A 23440-nucleotide genomic window follows, 5' to 3' on the forward strand; every position below is an offset into this window, starting at 1 on the left:
ACAAATGGGAGCATGTGCTACCCCTGTAGTCAGGGAACATATGGCTCCACAGGATTTCTACCTTGAGATGTTCAGAAATAAGAAACTGCTTCCCCTCATAATCCAATTTAAGTTTTATTTATAACCCAACTTGCACCATGCTGACCTTGGCCAACCTTCCCACAGAAGCCAGGTCTGATGATTTTTTTTTTTTTTTGAGAAAAGAGATGTGAAAAAAGATAAGGCAAAACACAAGAAATCAAGTCCCTTCCCCAAAATCATAAAGAAAAGAAAAGCATAGGTCAAGAATAGGATCAAAGGGCTCCTTCTGGGCCTCACTTGGTGCTTCACTGCTTATTAAACAACAAGATCCGAGTGTTGGAATGAACCTTTAGCTCTGTCACCTACAGAGACAAACCAACCTGAAAGTTTTCCAGATCTACACATGAAATTTAGATAGGTTAAGAAGCAGCTTGGCATCTCTCCTCATTCCGAGCAAAAATCCATGGGTTTTCAGCTCTGTTCCAGCTCCATATCTTCTCCTTGACTGAAATGCGTCATTCCAGGCTCAGTCTGGGCATAAGCCACCACAATCCCCTTCTTCTCTCCGTTTCAACAGTAGGACGGTAAGTGTCATGCATGGGTTCCTCACTTCCTGCTACAGTCCTCACATATATGTGGGCTTCTTCTGCTCCCGTAATATTCTTCTCATGTGTGGGTGACCTCCTAGGATTCTTGAGAAAACAAACAGGTTTTCAAAAATAGAGCAAAGAAAGACCTCTGCTTCTGGCCAAACAGCAACCAGATTTACCCTCCCGCCTGAACAACCAGAAGTCCAAAAAAACATTTAAAACAAGTTTTCAAGACGCTGGACATCAGGCAAGAAAGGATGTGATCCTTGAGAGACAGAAAACAAATGAGGAGAGGCCTATAATTGCCAAGCTTAGTGCCTTGGTAGGTTTTTTTCTGGCCACTCCACTCTTTTTTGTTTCATGTTAGCGTGGTGTTTCTTTTTCATTCCTTTCACCTTTAATTTATTAGTGTCTTTATATTTAAATTGAGTTTTTGCAGGCAGTATTTGGTTGGATCTTGTTTTTATATTCAATCTGATGTAAATTTTGATTTTTATATCTCTGCCTTTTAATTGGGATATTTAGACTATTTACATTTTAAAAAATATTTTGCAGATCTTTTTTTTTTAGAGAGAGAGAGAGGAAGAGAGTGTAAGCAGGGGAGAGGGGTAGAGGGAGGGAGGGAGAGAGGGGGGCGACAGAGAATCTCAAACAGGCTCCATGCTCAGTGTAGAGCCCAATGAAGGGCTTGATCTCAAGACCCTGGGATCATGACCCGGGACAAAATCAAGAGTCAACCAACTGAGCCACCCAGGTGTCCCTATACCATTTACATTTAATGAACTCACTGATGTGGTTGAGTTTAAATGTACCATCTTCCTATTTGTTTTCTCTTCATTCTGTCCATTCATTGCTATTTAAAATTTTTTCCCTGCCTTCTTCCATACAGGTTTTAGTAGCCTTTTACTGAGTTCCCTGTAAAAAAATCTGTTGGGATTTGTATTGGAATCCATATTTATCGTATAGATTGATTTGAGATTGTTTGACATCTTTACCTCTTGAGTCTTTCTATCCAGAAGCGTGGTATGTAACTCCCGTTATTTAGGTCCTATTTAATACCTTTTACTGAAGTTTTATTATTCCCCATAAAGGGGTTACAGTTTTTGTTAGATTTATTCCTTAGCAGTCTACATATTTTTAATACCTCTACAAAATGGCATTTTTAAAAATTACTTTTTCCATTGGTTGTTAATGATTTTTAGAAATGCAAATTGCTTTTGTATATTGATCTCATATCCAGGCAACTTGTTAAAGTCTTTCCTTAATTCTAATAATTTATCTGTAGATACTTTGGCTTTTCTATGTAGATAATCATATCATCTGGAAATAATGACATTCTGTTTCTTCTTTTCCAGTCTTACAATTTCTACTTCTTTTTCTTCTTTATTCTATTTCTTTTTTAGTATTTATTGAGGTATAATTGACAAACAAAATTGTAAGATGTTTAAGGAGTATGATGTAATTATTTGATATATGTACACATTGTGAAAGAATCTCCCCCTCTCAAGTTAATTTCTACTTCTTTTTTTTTTTATTTTTATTCATTTTTGAAAGACAGAGAGAGAGCACAAGCCGGGGTGAGGCAAGAGAAAGGGGGACACAGAATCTGAAGCAGGCTCCAGGCTCCAAGCTGTCAGCACCAGAGCCCGATGTGGGCTCGAACTCATGAACCACGAGATCATGACCTGAGCCGAAGTCGGACGCTCAACCGACTGAGCCACCCAGGCGCCCCTCTACTTCTTTTTCTTATCCTACTGCATTGACTAGGACCTAAAGTACAGTACTGAATAGAATTCAGTATTGAATAGATCATCCTTGTTTTGTTTCCAATCTTAAAGAGAATTCATTAATATTTTACCTTTAGATCCGTTTGCTGTAAATTTGTAAAAAGATGTCTTCTTTCAGGTTAAGGAAGCTCCTATGCTAGTTTCAGTTTGCTAAGAGTTCACATCACAAATGGCTGTTTAATTTATTTGGACTGTCTTCTGTTGAGATGGTCACACAATTTTTCTCTTTTAATTTGTCAGTGAAATAAATAATATTGATTTTCTTTTTTTAAAGTTTATTTATTTGTTTTGAGAGAGTGTGTGAGCATGAGTGGGGGAGGGCTAAGAGACCGATGGAGAGAGAGAGAGAGAGAGAGAGAGAGAGAGAATCCCACGCAGGCTCCTTGCTGTCAGCCCAGTGCCTGACGCAGGGCTCGATGTCACAAACTGTGAGATCATGACCTGAGCTGAGATCAAGAGTCAGACACCTAACTAAGCCACCCAGGTGTCCCTAAATTGGCTTTCTAATATTCAATCAACCCTGAATTCCTGTCCAGCCAATAAACACACAGTGAGAACCTCCTTTGTGCCTGAGCTTCCCTGGGCCACCTCTTTTCCACACGTGCTCACATGGTACTTCTCCTGTATGTGGACGGCTTAAAAACCCTTAGCTTGCTTACTGTATCAATGATCTACAGTGATTTTAAACAAGAGTTCTTACCTCAGCAATCTTGGGATTGTCATAGATTTCTGAAATTTCACATGGCCTCTCACTTTCCTAAGTTGGTAAAAATACATTTAAAAGGAAAGAATAAATGAAGGATCCCAGCATTCGCCCATGACCATGATTAAAACCAATGGTTCTTAAACCTGCATGCACATAAGAATCATCAGAAAGCTTTAAAAACAAAACAAAGTAAGCAAACAGATAATAACCACCCCCTCAAAAATTCCATAAATGAGAAATATCATTGTAAGTTACTTCGAAAAGAATCCCAGGTTGAGAGTGGGGAGAAGTGGGTGGGAGCAGAGGTCAAACAAGATTGGCCACGTTTTGATAATTGAGTTCATTATACCATTCTCTTTACCTTAGTATATATTTAAAATTCTCCATGCCGTAGCTCTATTGTCCAGAGGTGCTAATTTAATTGGTTTTGGTGATTGGTATTTTTGTAGCCTCCTAGATGATTTTAAAGTGCATTGGAGAAGCTATGATTTAAATATTAACAACACCACCAACAACCATAATATGTCTTAATATGTTTAAAGTTTACAGCTTGTCAACACATCTTTACAACCATAATCCTAGTCCATCTTGACAACTTTGCCTACCTCTTAAAATAGGGAAGGCAGTTTTTCTGACCCCTATTTTGGAGTAGAGCGAACCAAGGCACAGAAAATGTGGAAGCTCTTGTTCAGGATCATATAACTCATAAAGTGGCAGAGCCCGGGGTAGAGCCTCGATTGTCTATCTCACGTTAACATTTATTAATATGAGAACAACCAGGACTGTTCATAAATAGAGGACGGAATTAGAACCCAGAGTCCACACGACACCGTTGTATTATAACCACGGAAGCTTCTTGGATAGTGGTCTGGGGGGGCCTTTGAATTCTGAGCACGGTCTCCAGAGCAATCCGGCATTTGGAGGGGTGGAGTTGGTAGATTCCCTTGTGACTGATGTGTGCTCAGATGTACAAAAAGGGCAAAGGGCAACAGAGCCCCATGCCTGTGGACATGTCCTCACCATAGACATGTCGGCACCTGTTCACCTCCTATCTTTCCTGAGATTATTTCCACTCTCTTTATGAAGCCCGTGCCCTTTAGTTTCTCGACTTTAGAGAACACACCCACGGTACAGACGTGCGTTTGCCATGGCAACACACGTCCCTCTCCACTGCCACTTTTTGCCACCCCAGATACTATCCTTGTTGCCACAGATTTCCTGAAGCGAAGGTTGTGTGACACATCAGCTCTGCCTGGAGTGTACTATCTTCAGTCTGCGATAGAAATGGAGGGACAGGAACGTTCACCATCGTGTCCCCAGAAAACAGATTTGGATTCTGACACCCTCAGCCCAAAGCCAGTTCACTGAAATACTGATTCCTGCTACTACATCTAGAACCAAAGAAGCTGCTGATCACCTCGGCGGACTCCTTGCTGCTGCTTCTTCGGCGAATCAGTATAAACAGTAAAGCCACCAGCAGGGCTGTGGCCACCAGGGACGGGATGCCGGCTGCTAACCCAAGAGAAGGCCCACAGTCCTGGCAAAAGAGAGAAGGGCAGAGTCAGTTCCTCCAAGAATAAAGGGAAAGTTCCATTGATTAAAAATAAAACAAAGCAACCCCCCACATGGCCTCTAAGTGTCATATACTAAATCAATGGATAATAAAATACTGTGAAAAAATGTTCACAACATCCATGACAAATGACTCGTGGACTTAATTTACACAGTTTAAACCAATGGAAAAAGGGTGATAATCAGGTAGGAAAATGGGCAAAGGATATGAACAGGCCATTCCTATGAACAGAGGTACAGATGTCTCATCAACATAGCAAAAGCTGAGAAACAATTCAAAACAGCTATTAGATACTATTTTAGCCTATCAATTTGGCAAAAAGTGAAAAGTTATATTCCACATCATTCGGACGTGAATTTTTAAATTCATTTACAGTATATGCATTAAGCAATTAATTTTCAAATGTCCATTTTGCTTCAATCTGAGTGGAAACAGCCATCCTTGTATCCACATAAGTTTTCAGATTTATAGATTATCTGGAAATATCAAAGATGATCTGCAGAATCCCTATAAACGCTCAGCTCTCATATATAACATACATACAGGAAACTATATAAATCATAAATATATAGCTGGATGGCTTTTCGCATGATGATCTCACACAGGTAACCAGCACCCAGATGAAAACACAAAACACTGCCGGAAGCCCTGAAGCCGCCCATACTCCCAGCATGTGTAACCACTATCCTGAAATCCATCACCATATGTTAGTTTTGCCTCTGTTTGCCCACATCATCTAGATGCACATGAAACGTATGTACTCTTTCGTGTCCAGCTTTTCCCGCTTAACACTTCGTGAAATCTGTCTGTGACTTTTGCATGCTCTCCTTCATTTTTAAGCTGAGTTGGTCACAAGGATAATTGTTGAGCCGCCTTCTGTGCTTCGTGACGTATCGAACTTTAATCTTTAAAACAAAGGTAGGAAATGGCTGGAACATTATTATTTCCTTCTTATAAGTGACCAAACCAAGGCTCCATAGTTTAGGGATATACTTACTGCTTCTTTCCCACCTGTTACAACTGGGGAGGAAGTCTGCGTGAAAAAAGAACACACATCTTAAAGAAACAAAATCTGCACATCATATAAGACAGTCCATCAAAGGTTAAGCGATCATGCCTAAAGTTTACCCCTTTGCTAAACTTTCTATTGAAAATAACATATGGCAATAACTGCCAAATAGAACCTTTCTTGGTTGCTTTCTAGGTAAGAAGGAATGAAATTTGGCTATAAGGAGAGAGAATTCAGAAATTCTGGTGGTGTCTTTCTTATCCACCCTGTGGATGTGCAATAAAGCATTTTACAACTCAAAAAAGCTTTCTTCTGTCCCTAGCCCCCACAGCCTTTCCATCAGGCTTTGGACCACTTGTGCCCATTGCTAGAAAGGAAACAAATATTAATACTGGTGGACGCAAGTTTCTTTAAGGAAGCCTTACCTGTTTTCAAATATGCAACAAAGCAAATAGCTTTGGGGGATAGCTGAAGTTGTGAATCTCTGTGAATACATGTGACCAGTTCATAGCTCCACTCAAGTGGGGGAACCAGATTTCATCCATTTATGAGATATTTCAGGTGAGAGTCTTGCCCAGATCAAGAAATCTCAAGGGACAGAGTTCCACGTTAGCCACTAACTGGCGTAAACTACACTAAGTTGTGCCCTGTGAGGTTAAAAGCATACGTCCCTGGCTCACACGTGTCCAGAGTTAAATGGTGATTTCTCAACTCATGCGAAGGGGCCTCATTTCTTCATCTTCAAAATAAGGATGTTAGTACCTACCTCTAGGGCTGTCATGAGGGTCCAGTGAGCACCAGAAGTGTATGCTTTTGTCTTTCACTTGAACTTGGCAAAGTTCTGGTCAGACCTGTTATTTACTTCATCATCAACCTCAGTGAGCACGCTGGAGTCCCTGGGGCCTGGGCTTTTACTTACTGTCTCCATCTTGCAGAAAATGAAATAGATCTTAGAGAAGTGATGGGTCTTTTCCAAGGTTCCAGGGGTAACTATAAATCGAATCTCACTTGGGTGTGTGAATTCCAAGCCCAGGTCTCTTTCTCAAAGAGCTCCCATCAGAGGGGGGGATTTATACTTAAATGGTTACACTTGTACCTAAACACAGACTCCGCCCCCGCCCCGACCCTCAGTACCACTTTAATGCTGCTATCTGCCAAAAGTGTTCTGTTTCTCAGAGTGGTGGAAGAGTCCAATATTGTTTCAGGTAAGATGTTCTGTCTTTAGATTTTAGAAATTCACTTGGGCTGGCTTTGGCAAAAAGAAAAAAAAAGAGTTACCTCTAAAGATGCCGGGATGCCGCGTGGAGCCAAAGGCCAGCGGGCATCTGGCTTCTCTGGGGACTGGAGCCATCCCTTGTGGGATCTCTCCATCTCTCCTGGGCATCCTAACCTTTCACATGCACTCCTCTCTGCCTGTTTGCTTCCTTCTTTCTGTCTCCAGATGGGTTTTTCTGCTCTGCTAATTGTGCCCGCTAACAATTAGGGAGAACTAAGTGCCTGTTCAAGTACTTCTCCTGTATTGGCTCATTTATTCTTCACAACAGCTCGTGAAGAAGGACAATAATGACTCCCGGTTTACAGATGACAGGAGTGACACACAGAGAAGTGAAGCCACTTGTGTGAGGTCACACAGCCCTAAGTGGTGGGTGCCAGGTGCTCTGGCTCCAGGGTCCATGCCCTTAACCGCGGTGCTACACTGCCTTCCATGACCAAATGCAGCACCCCAACCCAGTGTTTGTACTTGACCTTCCAGTACTGTTCGGCAGAGACCGACTTGAGTGTGTGCCCTGTTCCAAACCCCCTGCAGACAGGCTCTGATGAGCCAGGTGTACCTCTCCCCTACCTCCCGGGGCACCGGCACTCCGGGTCATTCACACCACAAGGGGAGCTCATGCAGGAGAATATAACTGCTGGGTAGGATGACCAACCACCTGGAGAACTTGCCCAGGATGTAGGACATCCGTGCTGAAACCAGACAGTCCCAGACTAACCGGGATGGTCGTTTGCCCTACATAGGAGAAGGGGACAGTCCTCAGAGAAATGGGCTACTAACAAAGAAAGTACTACAAAAGGTGACGACTAGCATCATAAAGGCATCCGCCCTACCCCCCACTCACCACCGCTGCCCCGAGCAATGGCCTCTTTCTTCTCTGAGTTACCTTCATAGGCTAAGCCAAGCCAGGATTAGACAGAACCTGGGGTCTCTATACACCTGCTGATTTCTCTGGAGGAAAAAGCAGCTGGGAGAATGTTCCAGCGGTGATCACATTACAAGGTTTTGACAGGTGAAGAAGGAATAGGGACGTTTGTGTGAGGACAACAGGCAGAGGCTGAAGCAGGGAGCAGAGCAAGTCAGGCCTCTGCCAGGAGGGCAGGGTGGGTGCCCGGGGAGGTGAGGTACAGAGATCCAGGACAGCCGGGAGCAGGCACCAGAAGGCAGGCCGTGAGTCACAAGGTGGCACCTTTCCACTGCTTTCCGGGCTGTGCCCCTAAGTTACAGTAAAAACGAACACTGGCCGGGGCACCTGGATGGCTCAGTAGGTTACGCGACCAACTTCAGCTCAGGTCACGGTCTCACAGTTCATGAGTTCAAGCCCCAGGTGGGGCTCTGTGCTGACAGCTCGGAGCCCGGAGCCTGCTTTGAACTGTCTACCCCTCTCTCTGCCCCTCCCTTGCTCGTGCTCTGTCTCTCTCTCTCAAAAATAAATAAACATTAAAAAAAATTTTTTTTTAAATGAACCCTGGCTTAGGCATCCTCCAATCAGGTAAATGCAGTTTATTCTCTTTGAATCACCATGTAACTTACCAGAAAAGTTTGGCACAGCTAAACCCACTAAAAATCTGGGCCGGGAAAGTGCCTAGCTCCATCATGGCAGCACCACTGGTCAGAAAACAACCCTGGCTGCGTTATCTCCACACAACAGGAGGACAGAAGACAGAAGAGCGGCTATGGGCTGAGACTCTACGCCATCATCAACCAACAATCTCCGTTTGACTAGCAACTACAGGCCAGACTCGAGAGCCATAAACTGTTCATTCTTGTCGCCCCAACAATGCCCCTTCTAGAACATACACTAAGGAAATGCAGACAAGGATTTAGCTATAACAATTTTTATGACAAAATTATTCCTAATTGTGGTTAATCGATTAAAGAGATAATTCACTTGAAGGAATACCATGTGACTATCCTCAGTTACGGTTATAAAGGCTGATGGAAAATTTTTATCACAGAATCTGTATAAAATCAAGCGTGGTACAGAGACAACAAAAGTCAAAATATACATAAAGTCAAACAGGACTAGAAGGAGAAGCACCAAGGTTTTCCGCTGATGGGAATTTAGGTGTTTTGATTTTTTTTCTATTTTCCTTTTAAAATGTTTATTTAGGGGTGCCCGGGTGGCTCAGTCGGTTGAGCTTCCAATTCCTGATTTGAGCTCAGGCCATGATCCCAGAGTCATGGGATCGAGCCCTGCATCAGGCTCTGTGCTGAGTGTGGAGCCTGCTTAACATTCTCTGTCTCTCTCTGTCTCTCTCTCTCTCTGTTTCTCTCTCTCTCTCTCTCTCTCTCTGTCTTCCTCTGCCCCTCTCTCCTGCTCACACTCTCTCTCTCTAAAAAAAAAGTATTTATAATTTTTATAATTGAAACATTTGTCTCAGTGCCCCCCCCCAACTATTCATAAGTCCTCTGACAACCGTCCACTTATCCCCTGGCGTGAGCTCTGTGTGATGTGCTCTGCCCCCCTCCCCACCCCCAGTCAGATGTGCTGACTTGCCTGGTGCTCGGGGCCCACTGCACTTACCGTGTTGGTCGGCAGTGTGAAGTTCAGTGAGAAACTCTGGAGGAGAGAAGGAAATATTAAGGCTCCAGGAATGGTCAGTCAGGCTCCAGACCCTCTACCAACTGTCACTCACCTTGGTGGGTCACAAGAAAACTTACTAATTCCACAGGCTCAGTCACCTCCCAATTTCTGCTCCCAATCTCCATCTCCAAAGACAGAAAGGGAGCAGAGGAGGCTGGGATCGGGAGTTCCTCCCTCAATATCAAGTCAACCTCGACCCCCTCTCCCCTCCTCAGATCCCCAGCCACGGTCAGATTAAGGGGCCAGCCAGTGATTGGCTGAGGGGTCCCAACCCAGAGGGCAGCAAAGACTGTACTAAAAATTCAGCAAAGTGCTGAAAGTTGTTTTTCCCCAGAACTCCTTTTAGGGAGGGAATTGTGTGAGTTTTTATTTTTTTACTTGAGAGAGAGAGAGAGAGAGAGAGAGAGCGAGCAGGGGAAAGGGGCAGAGGGAGAGAGAGAGAATCTCAAGCAGGCTCCATGCCCAGCCCAAAGCCCAAGGTGGGGCTTGATCCCAAGACCCTGGGATCATGACCTGAGCTGAAATCAAGAGTCAGATGCTCAACTGACTGAGCCACCCAGGCGCCCCAAGGGAATTGCGTGAGTTTAAAAGCATTTGGTACTTTCTGTTGGGGGTAGGAAGTAAGACTCCCAAGGGTCATGCTCCAACAAGAACACCTGCTCCTCAACCCCGTTCCCAGGAGGCAGAACCTGAGAAAGACAAGGCTTTAGTTTGTGCTGGGTCTCAGGCACAGGTTGCGGGCTGAAGTGCAGCTACTCAGGACAACAGAGGAGAGGGTAAACCCTCTGCACGCCTCCTCAGTCAGCACCCAGCCTCACCTCTCCCCCAAATGTGGAGCCATACTGAAAGACTGTGAGCTCACTGAGGCGCCAAGTCGTGAGCCTGCCCAGAGCCTCCAGCAGCTGCTTCCTCCTCCCTCTCCCCATGCTCTGTCACCGCAGCTTGGGCTAGCCAATGCCACTCTTTCAGGCTGCTCTTTACCGAGACCAAGATAGACACTCTTCTGGGACAATGTTAGAGCAAGGGGAATATCTGGGCCACCTTAGGTCGGGGTCTTCTTGCTCAAGGCTCCTAACCACTGCCCTTCAGGCCAATACCAACCAAGCCCAGAGATGCTGCAAGGACTCTCGGTGGTCACGGTATTGAACACAGCTGCCCAGAGCCTTATCTCATCAGTGAATACTGGGTACTGATGTCAGCAGGCCCAAGACAAAGCTTCCTTTGGGGGGAAGCAAAAGGGGGGGCAGCAAGTGGGCCATTGCATGTGCTGTTTATCAATATCTGGATGACGAAGATTTTGGCCAATTCCAGAAAGACATTCATATTTTGTAGAGACACAGTACGGTGCCCTCGTGGAAAGAAAAACATCACATACATTTGGGGTGGGGTGGGGGGGAGAATCTGACACAGTACCCTTCAGAGAGGCAGCTGGGTGGGCTGAGGCTTGGAGTCTCCTGATCTGGATTCCAGTCCAGACTCAGCCACTTAGTAACTGTGTGACCTTGGAAAAGTGACTCAGACTCTCTGGTCTCCACTTCCTCCCAGCAACTTTATTCTCCCAGGCTCAGTTTTTGCATCCTTAAAAGAAGGATAATGTTAACTCGCCCTGCCCATCTCGCAGGATAAGCCCAAAGAAAACAACATCTGTAACTGCTCCTTCCAAACTGTAAAATACTCTAGGTGTGTAGGGGTGGGGGGAGTCACGCGGTGTCACGTTCTTTAAGGCCTGGCCAGCATGGAGCAGGGCACAGGGAAGCCACTTGGGAAGTTCCTACTGGATGGAATTGCATGCATAGATTAGCAACATTCCAAGTACAGGGATTTGCCACAATACACTTATTGCTGGTCTAAGCACCATACAATATTTTCAGATGAAGGCACATTAGGAGCTCACCGGTCAAGTGTCACTCATTATGAGTTTGCCATTTGTGAGGGGAAGGAGGGAGAGACAGGATATACTCACTGTTATTGAGGGGACACTGTGTGTCAGACACCGCATGCATAAGTGCCCCATAAGGGGAAGGCCATCGTCCCTACATGGTGAGTGTGGGGACCGAGACCAAGATAGGTTGCTGGCAAGTGGTCTGGGTCTGGTTAGATCACAGATCTTCCTAACTCCAAAGCCAGAATTCATCTCCTTCTAATAACCTCTTTAATAAAGGAGCCACAGAAGCCTCTTCTAACTTAGCAAACTTCTTTTGATTGAGTCACGCCCAAATATGTGTCACAAGTCAGTAAGAAAATCAGAACACTTCCAATGCAACTCGCCAGTATCTATGTTGCAGATCACATAACGGAAGGCGGACTGAGCAAGTGAGAAGGGTGGGGATCACACCCCCTGCTTCAACTGGGAAATAAATTTAGCTGAAACATGTGCTTTGCGCCCTTGTGGTGTGTGTGTGTGTGTTTGGGGGGGAGGGTTTAAAGACAAAATGTTAATATTAAAATGAAAGATGAGATCAGCAAATATTAGAGGAGAATTGATTTAATGATTAGTATTTTGCTTATAGGAAAATAATAAAACACCAAGTCCCTTGAAGTCACAGCACCTAGAGTAGAGTCACGTTTGCAGTACGAGATGTGAACTTTAAATGCCTGGGAGTTGTTTTTTTATAGTGAGGAAGGAAGGCAGGGTGAGAAAAGATGCTAGCCTTACTCACCATTTCTGACAGCCTCCCAAGAACCTTCTCCAGACGCCGCCCTCGGCAAGCTCCTTTCTTGCTGGTGTTACTGGCTTGTGTCTCACATCTGTAGAGCACCCAGCTGGGAGGGCAAGGGTGACACAAGGGGTGTGGCCCCGTGAGAGCTCTGGCCAAGCCTTGTATGGCCAGGGGAGTAGCCGAGTCCTCCGCCCACCCGTCGGGGAGATGGCGTCCTGCTTCATGGTCACCGTGTATGGCCCGGGTCAGCCTCCCTCCTTGTTTTCATTTTCTCTCTTACTTTCCAGGCTCATTCCTCAGCAAAGAACCCACGGCTGGCTTGAGAGCTTGGTGGCTTCTGCGGCCAGTGGCTCTTTATAAACAATGGGTTACACAGGCCGAGGCTGGCCGCACCCTCCCCTACTGCAGGCTTCGGTGTTGACCGCTGTCCTGGCAATGATGGGGTCAGCACCCCACCAGCATCAACGCCGAGGATGCCCGTGTGACGGTGTTGGAGCCTGCTCTGTGTTCGAGGGACTGCAGTGAACACACTCCCTGGTCAATGAGCTGCCTGGTGGGGAGTTTGACCTCGCCCCCCTTCTGCTCTCACGTGTTGAGTGGGGACCTTCCTAGAGCTGGAGGAAGCCGCTGACATGGAATGCTTTATATTTTGTGTGAGTTCTTTGTTAAGAGTTTGCTTCCTTAAAACACTGACAGAGCTGGAGTCCCATGCCAACGAAACAACACAATTACGACCAAGACATTTGGTCACTTAAATGAATGCATTCATCATGATTCAACAAATCTTTTTGACAGCTTCTGTATGTCGAGGGGTTTTCCGGATATGGTTCTGGGCCTTGGTGATAAAGACAAATGAGGCCCCAACTCTTGAGGAATGTATGTTCCAGCAAGGGCAGGCAGACCCCAATCGGAACAAGGGAGACCCCCTAGGAAAGGAACAGACGAAGTGATCGGAGTGACTGGTAAACAGTTGTTCTAGATGGCCCTGAGAGGTGACCCTTAGGGTGCACGTGAAAGAGGAGAAGACGGTCCCAGGGAGCGGGAACAGCATATGCAAAGCCCCGGGGCTGAAGCAGGCATAGCCTGGAAGGAGGTCTGTATGCCTGAAGCAACATAAACCAGGGGAGTGACCTCAGAAGGAGGAAGACACAGTGAGTTACACAGGTGGAGTTTCCGAAACAAAAGAAATAAACAAAGAAAAAAAGCGACAAACAAAAAACCCCCAGAATCTTAAATATAGAGAACAAACTGGGGGTGGGTAATATAGGTGAGGGGCATTAAGAGTACATTTATCATGATAAGCATCGAGTAATGTGTAGAACCACTATAATGTACTCCTCAAACTAATGTAACACTGTGTGTTAACCATACTGGGAATGAATGAATGAATGAATGAGATGTCTTAACAACAGCAACAAAAACAACGACAAAAGACAGAAAGAGTAAGGGGACGGATTGGATGAGCATGGCAGGGCTCGGTGAGATTTCCGTCGTAGAGCAGTGGAAGTCTTTCAAGAGTTTAAGGGGGAGAGGAGCACTAGCTAAGTGATGTTGACAAAGATCGTCTTCTCCGGGAGGTCTGGATTACAGCAGAGGAGTATTTTCCCGGAGACTGGCTCGTAGAGTGCAAAAAGCAATGAGCACCTTTCAGTGCTGGTGACTGCAAAAGACAGAAGGGTCCTAAAACCCTGACACTCCACGTGCAGCACAAGACAGTCGCATGAGCGGTTTGGCATTTAAGTCATTTTGCATTAAGACCAATCTGAGTGCTTTAAAAAACGTGGTTCCTTATGACCCTTCCCTGATGTGACCCAAAAAATTCCAAAACTACCCCAAAGTCTCCTCATCTGGTCATCCCGAGAAGACTGTCCTCGATTAGATGGAACCTCTGTCTTTGGGCTAAAAATGACCCTGCGTCACAGGAAATGAGACACTCAATTTGCTCTGTTTGAAGAGGGCTTATTCAAAGGACCATTTGTAAAGATCCCCCTTGGGGGATAATGCAGTGCCCCAGGATTACACCTGCAGAGTGTCATCATCACCCCTGGGCCTGAAGAGGGGAAGAGAGCTACCAGCGCCCAGAGAGACAGGGCCACTTCATAGGAGCTGTGCCCTTCAGTTCTAGATGCCAGACGTGGTCCTCAGGCACACAAGCAAAGTAGAGACAGGTGCTGCGGGACAAATGGTGTCTGTCTACCACATCTAGCTCGGTCATCACAGCACCCGGCTCCATAACAAGCCTGGTGCCAGATTTCAAGCCTGTTTGGGTTCAAGAAACGCGGCAGCTTTGAAGCCATCTTGAGCTTCGCTCCTGACTTTCTGGGTCCGATAGGGAGCTCTGCTCTTGACCAGGCACTGGGTATTCACCTGAGAATACAAAGCCACTGAGATGTTCCCCCTTTCCATATGTTCAAGTCCTGGGACATTGGAGAAACTATCATCAAGAGGACCAAGCTTGTCTGAACTAGTAATACAAACCCAGGACACATCAATGAAGCCACATTCTTTAATGAGACCATTCTTCCTAGACAGACATGTTAGCTCCTCTCTGCTTTTCTCTTTGAAACTAACATTTCACGAAATGTAAAATTACACAAAATAAAAAATACAATATATTTATAGAGTGCACTCTACACAGTTTTTCTTTTTTAAAAAGAAACCTTTTAGGCATTTGGGATTATTTTTCAGAGGTTCTGTCTATCAAGGGAACTTGGAAAACAAGGGAGTGGAAGTCAAGGGAACATTTGTTCGCAAACTGAACGACAATACCACGAATTATTATCAAATGGACCAGATCAACAGCAAATCCCAGTGTGAATTTGCTAGTTAACAGGGTTCTTGCACATGATTTAAACAAGCCGAGTGTTTCATGAGTAATACGAAAGTTAGCTTTAGAGGAAAATGGGCCTACGGTGAATCGATGCACAGCCTCATTTTCTCTGTTTGGAGAAACTCCACAGGCTAAAGTTAATTCCAGACCTTTTCCGCACCCTGGGATTCAGGTTCTAGCTTCTGCCAGAGAAGATCACACCAGAACTGGACCAGGCTGATGACCCAGACCCCACACATTTCATCAGGTCATCAAGGGAATTCTGTGAACAGAAGGAAGCAGGTCTCGGAGCTCCAGACATCCCCAAGGCCAAGCCCCCGACTAAAGGACAAAGCAGGCTGTAGCAATGTCCCCCTTCAGCAGGGGTCCTGGGTCTTCCTGCCCAGTGGACCTTCTCTCTTGAAGCCAGTGCGTCAATCCCCTTGTGAGCTCCCAGGGGAGCGGTCTGGCTGGCCCCAGCTGAATCAGGGCTTGTCTTGTCTGGGAATACGTCACTCACAGAAGGCCTAAATAAAGGTTTTCATAAGAGTCCCATTGTTTCAAGTTGGCCAAGTTGTGTGTTTTTGAAAATATTCATACTAAAGAGATAAAAATAAGTACCATTGTTTCATGAGGCAAATGCTGAGGCACGGCCAACTCTGTTTCTCATTTGCTCCCACTCTTCCATGGAATTCGTTGATCTTGTGTAGGCCTCTAAAGGTCGACACTACAGAATGCTCATGTCGTAGGAAAGAGACCTCTGACAGCCACCTTATATATCCTGATTTCAGTCCCAGCGTTGACAGATAAGATGAGACAAGGTAAACCCCCAGAAAATACAAAAATCTGAGAGATGGGATCCACCCTAGCGGGCGGGTTGAACCACGAAACAAGGGGCTCCCCGTTGCTGAGTCGAATTCCGCTCCACCCCCCCCCCCCCCCCCCCCCCGCAGGGTCTGTGATGCACCAGGATTTGAGACTGCGGGCGAATCTCCTTCCCGAGCCAAGAGAGGGTGTGGCGAAGGAGACACAGAAAATCAGGGCTGGTCCAGGAGGGCCCGCTCAGTAAAGCTACGATCGGCATTTGTCACACTGCATTGATTAAGGCTCTGACAGCTGATCCTTTACATACATACATATATACAGACATATATTATTATTAATAATAATACTTTGCATTTTTTTCTGTTTTAAGGAAAAAAATATATTTCCATGCATTTCTTCTACCTTTCTTTGTACTATCCTTTGTTTGTTTTACTCCCAGCTATCATTTTAATTAGGCATAGTCCTCTGGGGACATATTCTGATCTTTAAAAAATATAACTTTTTAAGATTTTACGAACACTCTGTTTAAAATGCCATTGCCTCATCCCAAAGGAATTCTGGAGCTTGGGAGCTATCTCAGGTCTCACGGAAAACACTCTCTGTGCTGTCCTGTGTTCAATACCAACCAAACAGGACTTACGGTTATGTAAACATTATTTAAAAATGATTCCAACATAAATACTCTTTTAAAGCTAACATACCACGCTTTTAGCTCATAATGCCCATAGATGCCTTAACGAAATGCCATTCAAAACTACCTCACTGTTTAAAGTCCACCTGAAGGTTCTAAAATTATGTAAACAACATTCTCTACACTTCTCTAGAACACGTGCCAATGTGGTGAATTCTGATTGCAAGTTGGTGATTGAATACTAGTTAGCCTGAGCAAAGTTACCAATGCACTCTTTAACCTGACTGCTGACAGGAAGTTAGTCACAAAGTTGACTTGTCCCACAGATGATGATTCTTACATAACTTTTAATTACCCAGTTTTCAACAGTGTTCACCCCACAAGGGACCTGAACTGGTCCTCCATAGGCTGTCTTTGCACATCTTGCAAATGCAGTTTGAATCAGTTGTCAAGAAGTCAAGGTCAACCACAGGAAGTGCCTTTAAAGCTGGAGGAGGAAATGGTCTTCTAGGCCCATGGAATCCCAAGCATGGGTGGCGTCTTCTCAAAGTCAGCCAGTAAAGGAGTATCAGGAGGATCCACGATGTTTTCTTCTCGGCAAACTGGGGTCTCTCACCGGCAAATATGTTGCTGGAATTAATAGTGGATGCCTCAGCCTCCTAGTGCAGTTAGGGATGAGGGAATCCCAAAGTGGCAAGGAATGCCAATGACACAGACCGAAGGCTTGATGTCAACTAGTTTTGTGACGACGATTCTCATACTCAAGCTCTCTCTGTGCACTGCTTACTGTGAGTCCTTTTTTAGTCCTGACATCCATATTCTCAGGTTTCCTGGTTGACATGTCCCTGGCAGATAGAAAGCCAAAGTCTCCAGCCAAGCCGGTGAGTAACAACTCAGCCATGGCCAAGCTCTTATCCTCACTGCCCGGTGTAGACGGAAAACAGCCTGAGTCTTCGGGACACAGTCACGCTGCCTGGCACCTACAGAAGCACATCCAGAAATAGAGGAATGACCAACCCAAAGGCCGGCCTCTTGCCCCAGAGGAGCATGGGACAAAGGGAATGAGTATGACCAGGCGTAGCTTGAATGGTAAGTAACTTCAAAACCTTAATCTTAAGAGCCCATGACTGATAATGTTGTAGCCAGAATCAAAAAACATCTTCCCTCTTCCTTGTTGGCCAAACTTCATCAGAGACAGACCTCCAACACTAGATTTTGAGTTTTTGAGAAAAATACTATACACCGGTTTAGGGCAGATTCACAAGGTGCTATTGTTACAAAAAACATTCTCAGTTCCTGTCTTTCAAGAACATCGGCATTATTTCTTCATGTGCAGGGCATCCTGGAACTTGGTGCTAGTGTACCGGGCGTGAAAGCCTTTCTTATTGATGGTGTCATCCGTGTGGAATTGAATCATTAGAGAATCTCCTGCCGAGTAGATCTCTTCCAGTGGCTGAGGGAAGGGCAAGAGAAAACCAGGGGGACTTTAGGTCAGTTGGCTGTGGTTGCAGTTTTAAATACGGAGGATGAGACGGAAGTTACATGAGAACATAGGAAGGCCAGTGCTGTCATGAGGCGTCCCTGGCATTAGAGACTCTGAAGGGCATCAAAACAAGCTCCTTTTCAAAGGAGACCATTGCCAATTCTGCTCCTAAGAGCTCCCCAGGCCCCACTTTTTCAAGACAATCCCAGACGCACAGCTCACATAGAATCTACTGGTTATTACGGGTACAGATGGGCCAGGAACTGCTCTAAGTACTTTCGGATCTTACCTCATATATAAACCTTACGACAACTTTATAAGGTGGTGTGATCTCCACTTTATACTTAAGGAAACTGAAACTCAAGTTCATACAGCTAGACAGGACCCAAGCTCAGATCTGACTGTGAAGTAGGTACCCCCCATCCGCCAGCTCCTGGGTCACGTTGTGATGTGTCTCCCAGCAGACCAAACACCAAAGCCCACGGATTCAGCCTATGTCCCATCCAAGGACAAAACGTCCGAAGGAGCCTCTACCTTTGTTAGAAAGGTTTGGCCAAGGGGGTCAATGAACGGGAACCAGGTTCTGAGGCTGCTGTCTGCCAGCTCACAGTGGGACCAAACTGGACTACCCACACATCTCACTGTTCAGGACTCTCCAAGGTTTTCCTCCGCACACGGACCCCATAGTTTCAAAGACTTTATTAAAGGCATGGCATTGGTTACGTCCCACTTTGCCATCCTTTCTTTTTGGGAGGGTGAGGGAAGATAACGGGAAATTATTCAGAGACTGATATAAATGCCATTTTGAGGTTCCGATCAGCAAAAGCAGCACTAGTGACTCCAAAATGATCTGATGCAATTTCAGCCAATAGCAAAGAAGCTTGTACAACCAGCCCTGGAGGCAGAGACAAGGAGGGGCGGGGCCAGTGTGAGCACGCCCAGTGTGGTGCAGCCAGAGAGTGACCGGGGCCCTGTACTGGCCCCTGCACACACTCGCACTGAGTGCCAACTGTATACCAGGCTCTGGGTCAGGTGCTGGGGAAATAGTGAACAAAACAGGCGTGCCCCCTCCAGGGTTGGAGGCTGAGGAAAGAAAAGGTAACGAGAAGAATGATGATGATCTGGAGCATAGCTCTGTGCTCACAGGAAGAGTGATTCGGGATATCGGAGGAGCTTGGAGTTGCTTGGGGAGAGAATTGTGAAAATACGGGATATACAAAAGCATGATTTAAAAAAAATTTTTTGTTTTAAGCCTGAAGGCCAAATAAAAATGAGGATTTGGGGGAAGGGAATCCTTTGCAAAAATAGTAGGAAAATCCTTCAGGAAAACGCTCTTACATAGCCGACATTGGTGTGAGGCCCTCCTGATCTGGCCCCAGGCCACCCCCCCCCCCTCCTCTCCGACTGCTCTCCCTGTTTGTATCCCACTGGCTGGTGCTAACGAGTGGCAGGAGTGGCTGGGACCCAACCCCCGCGCCCGCGGCACCTCACGCTCTGAATCGTCATGCTTGGTCCCGGGCCCCGCAACCGGGGCGCTCACCCCGGAGCCGCAGAAGCGGCCGAGCCTGGGCGCGGTGCTGTCGTAGCCGTCGTAGGCCTCCATGTAGTCGTAGCCACAGTCAGCCTCCTCCTCCACCTCGAAGGTGCGGAATATCAGCTCCACGCCGTAGCCGTCCTCCGCCACGATCACCCAGTCACAGCGGGCCTGGCTCGGGTAGTTGTTGTCCCCAAACTGGGCGTGGGAATACAGCTCTTTGGTGTGCACTTCGGCCTTCAGCCTGCCCCCGCACTCTGGAGCGGAGAGAGAGCCGCCACGCCTCCTTGGCACCGAGAACCGTGCGGCGCCCCCACCGCCTTCCCAGCCTGGGCTTTCTCTCTCTCCACACCCGCATGCACGCAGGCCAGCTTTCTGTACGAGGCCTCACCAGTGCCCTTTAGGAAAGTCTGGCAAATTTCATCATCCCATTTTACAGAGGCGTACATAGAGGCCGAAAGGTCTGAGTTTCAGGGCTTACTGTGAGGGTCCAAATTGGCCCTTACCAGCCAAGATCCTATGTTCCCAGGCTGGGCCGCATAAGGCCTCCGGGAAAACCCGAGCATGCTTCTGGAAAAAGCTGGCTGGCTGGATCTTTACCACTTAATAATCACCTGAAAGTGCTAGAAGCGCCTGAGAAGGGCTCCGGAGCCCCACCTACTTACTGTAATTTGTAACTGTTGCCAACAGAGGGCACCAAAAGCACATCAGACCTCCAGGTGAGCTCTCAAATCTAGAAACCTCAGATTATGGACTGACTTGCTCGTGCATCTGACAGGGCTGACTATAGCTGACTTTGAGGCTCTTGGGGCGGGGAGGGGAGGGCGCCCACAGATGAGCTGGACCGCATGCTTTGGCCTTGTATTCTGTAGCATTGGCTTCTGGGTTTTTGACTAGGATGGTGACTCTGGTTGGCCTGGGTCCCACACTATCTTGTCTAGGCCACTGGAGACCACATAATATAAATGGATACATGAGAGTGGTCAGAGATTAGAAAAAAAGCACAAGAAATTCTGAAGGTAAGTTCCTCCACTGCCTGTCCTCAGGGTGCTCCACACCCCAGGGTGGGGGACGGGGTGGGGGTGGGGGGGGGGCAGGCAGCTCCTGAGGGTGTGGCTGCTGTACTGTCTGGTAACACTCGCAGGCCCAGCTGGCCCCAGTCCTGCCAGACAGCCGACTCTTAACCCTCCCTGTGCTCTTGTTTAGAATTTCCTCCAGGTGTGAACTGTCTTTGGGAAATTTCGAGTCCCCGATGTGACATAGGTGGCAATGAAATGAGCGCAGCGCAGGGCAGGATGCCTTCTATCCTCCTTGCCAGATCTTCTCTCCATTCTTCCCCACCTGTTCCAGGCCTCCGGAGGCTGACCTCTAGGCCCACATGGACTAGCCCCCTTGCCCTCCGCCTTCTGGGTTGGGTTCAGCCATGGGGAACACCAGCAGATGAGAGGAGGGAGGAGAGAGGTCAGGGTGTTTAATCCCAGGCTCCCTCCCTGCCTGGTCACCACAGGTTGTGTTGTTCAACTGAAGGGCACAGCTCCAGGTGGGGGGAGGGGGGTTACTCTGCTTGCATACTCCCTCCTTGGGCATCCTGGCCTGGGGTATCACCCCCTGCCCCCATCCCCATGTAGTTCCCGGTCCTGGCTACTGCACTGCTCTTTATGGTGTCCCCACACCCTGCCTGCCCCTTTGTAAACAGTCCCTTTTAAAATTCTCCTCAAATAATGATTCATTTCCTGCTGGGACCCTGACCTACTTTTTCTGTAGGGACTAGAGGGTAGAGTCACCAGTCAATGGCTTTTAACCTTCCCTAGGGGAAGCTGGAACCCTCAAGGAGCTTGAAAGAGTTCTGCAGACACCAAAGTGTTTTCTAGGTGGGCAAGCTAAACCACCTAAGGGTGCCGGGTGTCATTTTGTTTTTCCTGATTCCTATTTTCTGGCTCTGAAAATAAACTGGGTGGGGTGGGGGCTGTTAAAGCTCACAGGGTCCCAGGATCATGAGCTCAGACTCCAAGTGGGCCACGGGCAGTCACTGCTTTGGCAAAGGGCCACAGTCTAACACCGGGATCAGAGAGTCAGTTATTTCTGTGAGTAATGTTTTAATGGCTAAAGACACGCCTCCTACCCTGCAAGAGTCAGAATGAAAGGCAGTTCCTTCCCTGCCACCGTCACCCGTCTGTCTCCAGTCTACATGGACATCAGCGGGCGGCTGGACATCCTCGCTCACCTGTGCTGTGCACTGCCTGGAAGCCTTTCCTCTGCACAGAGGCATCCGAATAAAACCTGAGGAACAGGCTGCTGCCTGAAGCCACCACGGGGTCTGGTTTCTTGCTGCCACAGAAACGGCCAAGGATGGGCGCCAGGCTGTCGGCTCCGTCGTAAAGCTCCAGGTGGTCGTAGGCACATTCTTGGTGCTGCTCGATCTCAAACTCGTTAAATGTCTGGGGAACGGGAGAGCAGAAAGTGAGGCAGGGGCCTGGCACTCAGCTGGGGTGGGGGCCGCCTCTCTGGGGGCTGGGAGAGGATGGGGGGAGGCAGGACACTCGTCTGCCCCCACCAGCCTCGTAGGGGGCATGGCGCCCAGGTGAGGACAGCGACATCTATAGCGAGAGTCTCAACTCGGGCCCTCTGCTGGTCCCCAGGCTCCCCCACGAGGCAGTTACATGAGCGACTGCTGCTGTGAGCACTTTGCGGGTGAGATGGCTGGGCTCCCAGAGCTGGGATGCTTGTTGTCAGCCCCAACAGCAGCAATGGCCAAGTGCTCACTGCGCCGGGAGCTGTTTTAAGCGCTTCACAAATATAACCTCGCATAATCCTCACGCCCCTATGCTGTGTCTACAACTACAACCCCCATTTTACAGAGGAGGAAACTGAGGCACAGAGAAGTCAGGCGACTTGCCCAAGGTCACCCAGTGGTAGAACTGGGCCAAGGCCAGGAGGTCTACCTGCAGAGCCCTTGCCTTTAACCTCTGCACTATACTTGAGCATGAGTGATGTGGATGAGGCTGTACGAAGTGCTCGCTGCTCTGTGTCTGCACCCTCATAGTGTCTGGCATTCGAGGAGGGTTTTTTCCATGCAGAGTCCTGTGCCAAATGTTCACGAACATTTTCTCACTTAATTCTGATGGTGCTGTGAGCTAGTATTACACCCAATGTGCAGAAGGGGAAACTGAGTCTTAGAAAAGTGTCTTGCCCAAACTCACACAGCCAGAGTAGGAGGGAGCTGGACGTGAGCCCAGCCAGCCTGACTCCAGCCCACACTCCTAACCATCACCAGGCTATACTGCCTACCTCCTCCCTGCCCCCTGAAGACTGTCCCCCAAAGCTGGCCAGAGGAGCCCCTCAATTCTAGGCCGTGCACCAGGGACTGGGCAGCTGAATGACTTATGGCCTGCCCATGGCTTCCAGGGAGATGGGACAAGGTGAGAGGGGACAGTGTTAAATGAAGGCATGAACCAAATGACAGAGCAGGAAGAGAGGACTTGGGGGGATGGGGTTGGTAAGGAGGGTCTGAATTCATAAGAAAGTTTCTGGAGAGACAGGACGGGGATGGAGATGGAGAGGGGTCATTAGCAGTGTGGGCTCTCGTAGGAATGATAAACACAATAGGAATGAGCAAAGCCCTTCACACCTTACAGAAAGGGAGCTGGGTGGAGGGTGGTACAGAGACAGTGGGCAAGAGCAGGAGGGGGGACCAGCGGCATCAGGGTGGGTGAGGCAATGGGAGGGACACCCATGGGACACCTTGTTGCGGTGCCCATACAGTGAAACACCAGCTTCTTGGGAAGTATTTGATTCACATTTTCTGTGTAAGCAAAAAAATGTGTAAGCATTACATTTTTGCGTAAGCAAAAAGATAGAGCATGATCAGTATATCCACCATGCACTTCCCAAGGGAGTTTTTTTTTTTTTAACTAGAAAACTTGTAAATTTGAGATCTGGCCTAACTCTGGCC

At 47.3% G+C, this 23440-nt stretch overlaps 2 protein-coding genes across 3 annotated transcripts in view; both read right to left on the reverse strand.

The window, feature by feature from the left end:
• Positions 1-492: 492 nt before the first annotated feature.
• Positions 493-12384, reverse strand: OPALIN (oligodendrocytic myelin paranodal and inner loop protein). 2 transcript variants are annotated; one of them, XM_015536665.2, is made up of 7 exons: positions 12207-12379; positions 9487-9522; positions 6453-6614; positions 5675-5710; positions 4522-4641; positions 3099-3155; positions 493-713 (listed from the first exon to the last, which is right to left on the reverse strand). In XM_015536665.2, the coding sequence occupies exons 3-7, from the start codon at positions 6465-6467 to the stop codon at positions 537-539; spliced, it is 405 nt and encodes a 134-aa protein (XP_015392151.1). In that variant the 5' UTR covers positions 6468-6614; positions 9487-9522; positions 12207-12379; the 3' UTR covers positions 493-536. The 2 variants fall into 2 exon arrangements, with proteins under 2 accessions (XP_015392151.1, XP_007080188.1); XM_007080126.3 differs by lacking the exon at positions 6453-6614 and having other exon boundaries at positions 12207-12384.
• Positions 12385-16233: 3849 nt separating this feature from the next.
• Positions 16234-23440, reverse strand: part of TLL2 (tolloid like 2) — a 121192-nt gene continuing 113985 nt past the window's right edge. Inside the window, exons 19-21 of the mRNA XM_042960931.1 lie at positions 21713-21926; positions 19495-19745; positions 16234-17924 (exon numbers count right to left, since the gene is read on the reverse strand). Of these exons, the coding sequence (XP_042816865.1) occupies positions 17790-17924; positions 19495-19745; positions 21713-21926 (600 nt within the window). The 3' untranslated portion in view covers positions 16234-17789. The remainder of the gene's footprint in view (positions 17925-19494; positions 19746-21712; positions 21927-23440) is intronic.

This window comes from Panthera tigris, chromosome D2 (genome assembly GCF_018350195.1).
Source record: "Panthera tigris isolate Pti1 chromosome D2, P.tigris_Pti1_mat1.1, whole genome shotgun sequence".
NCBI lineage: Eukaryota > Metazoa > Chordata > Mammalia > Carnivora > Felidae > Panthera > Panthera tigris.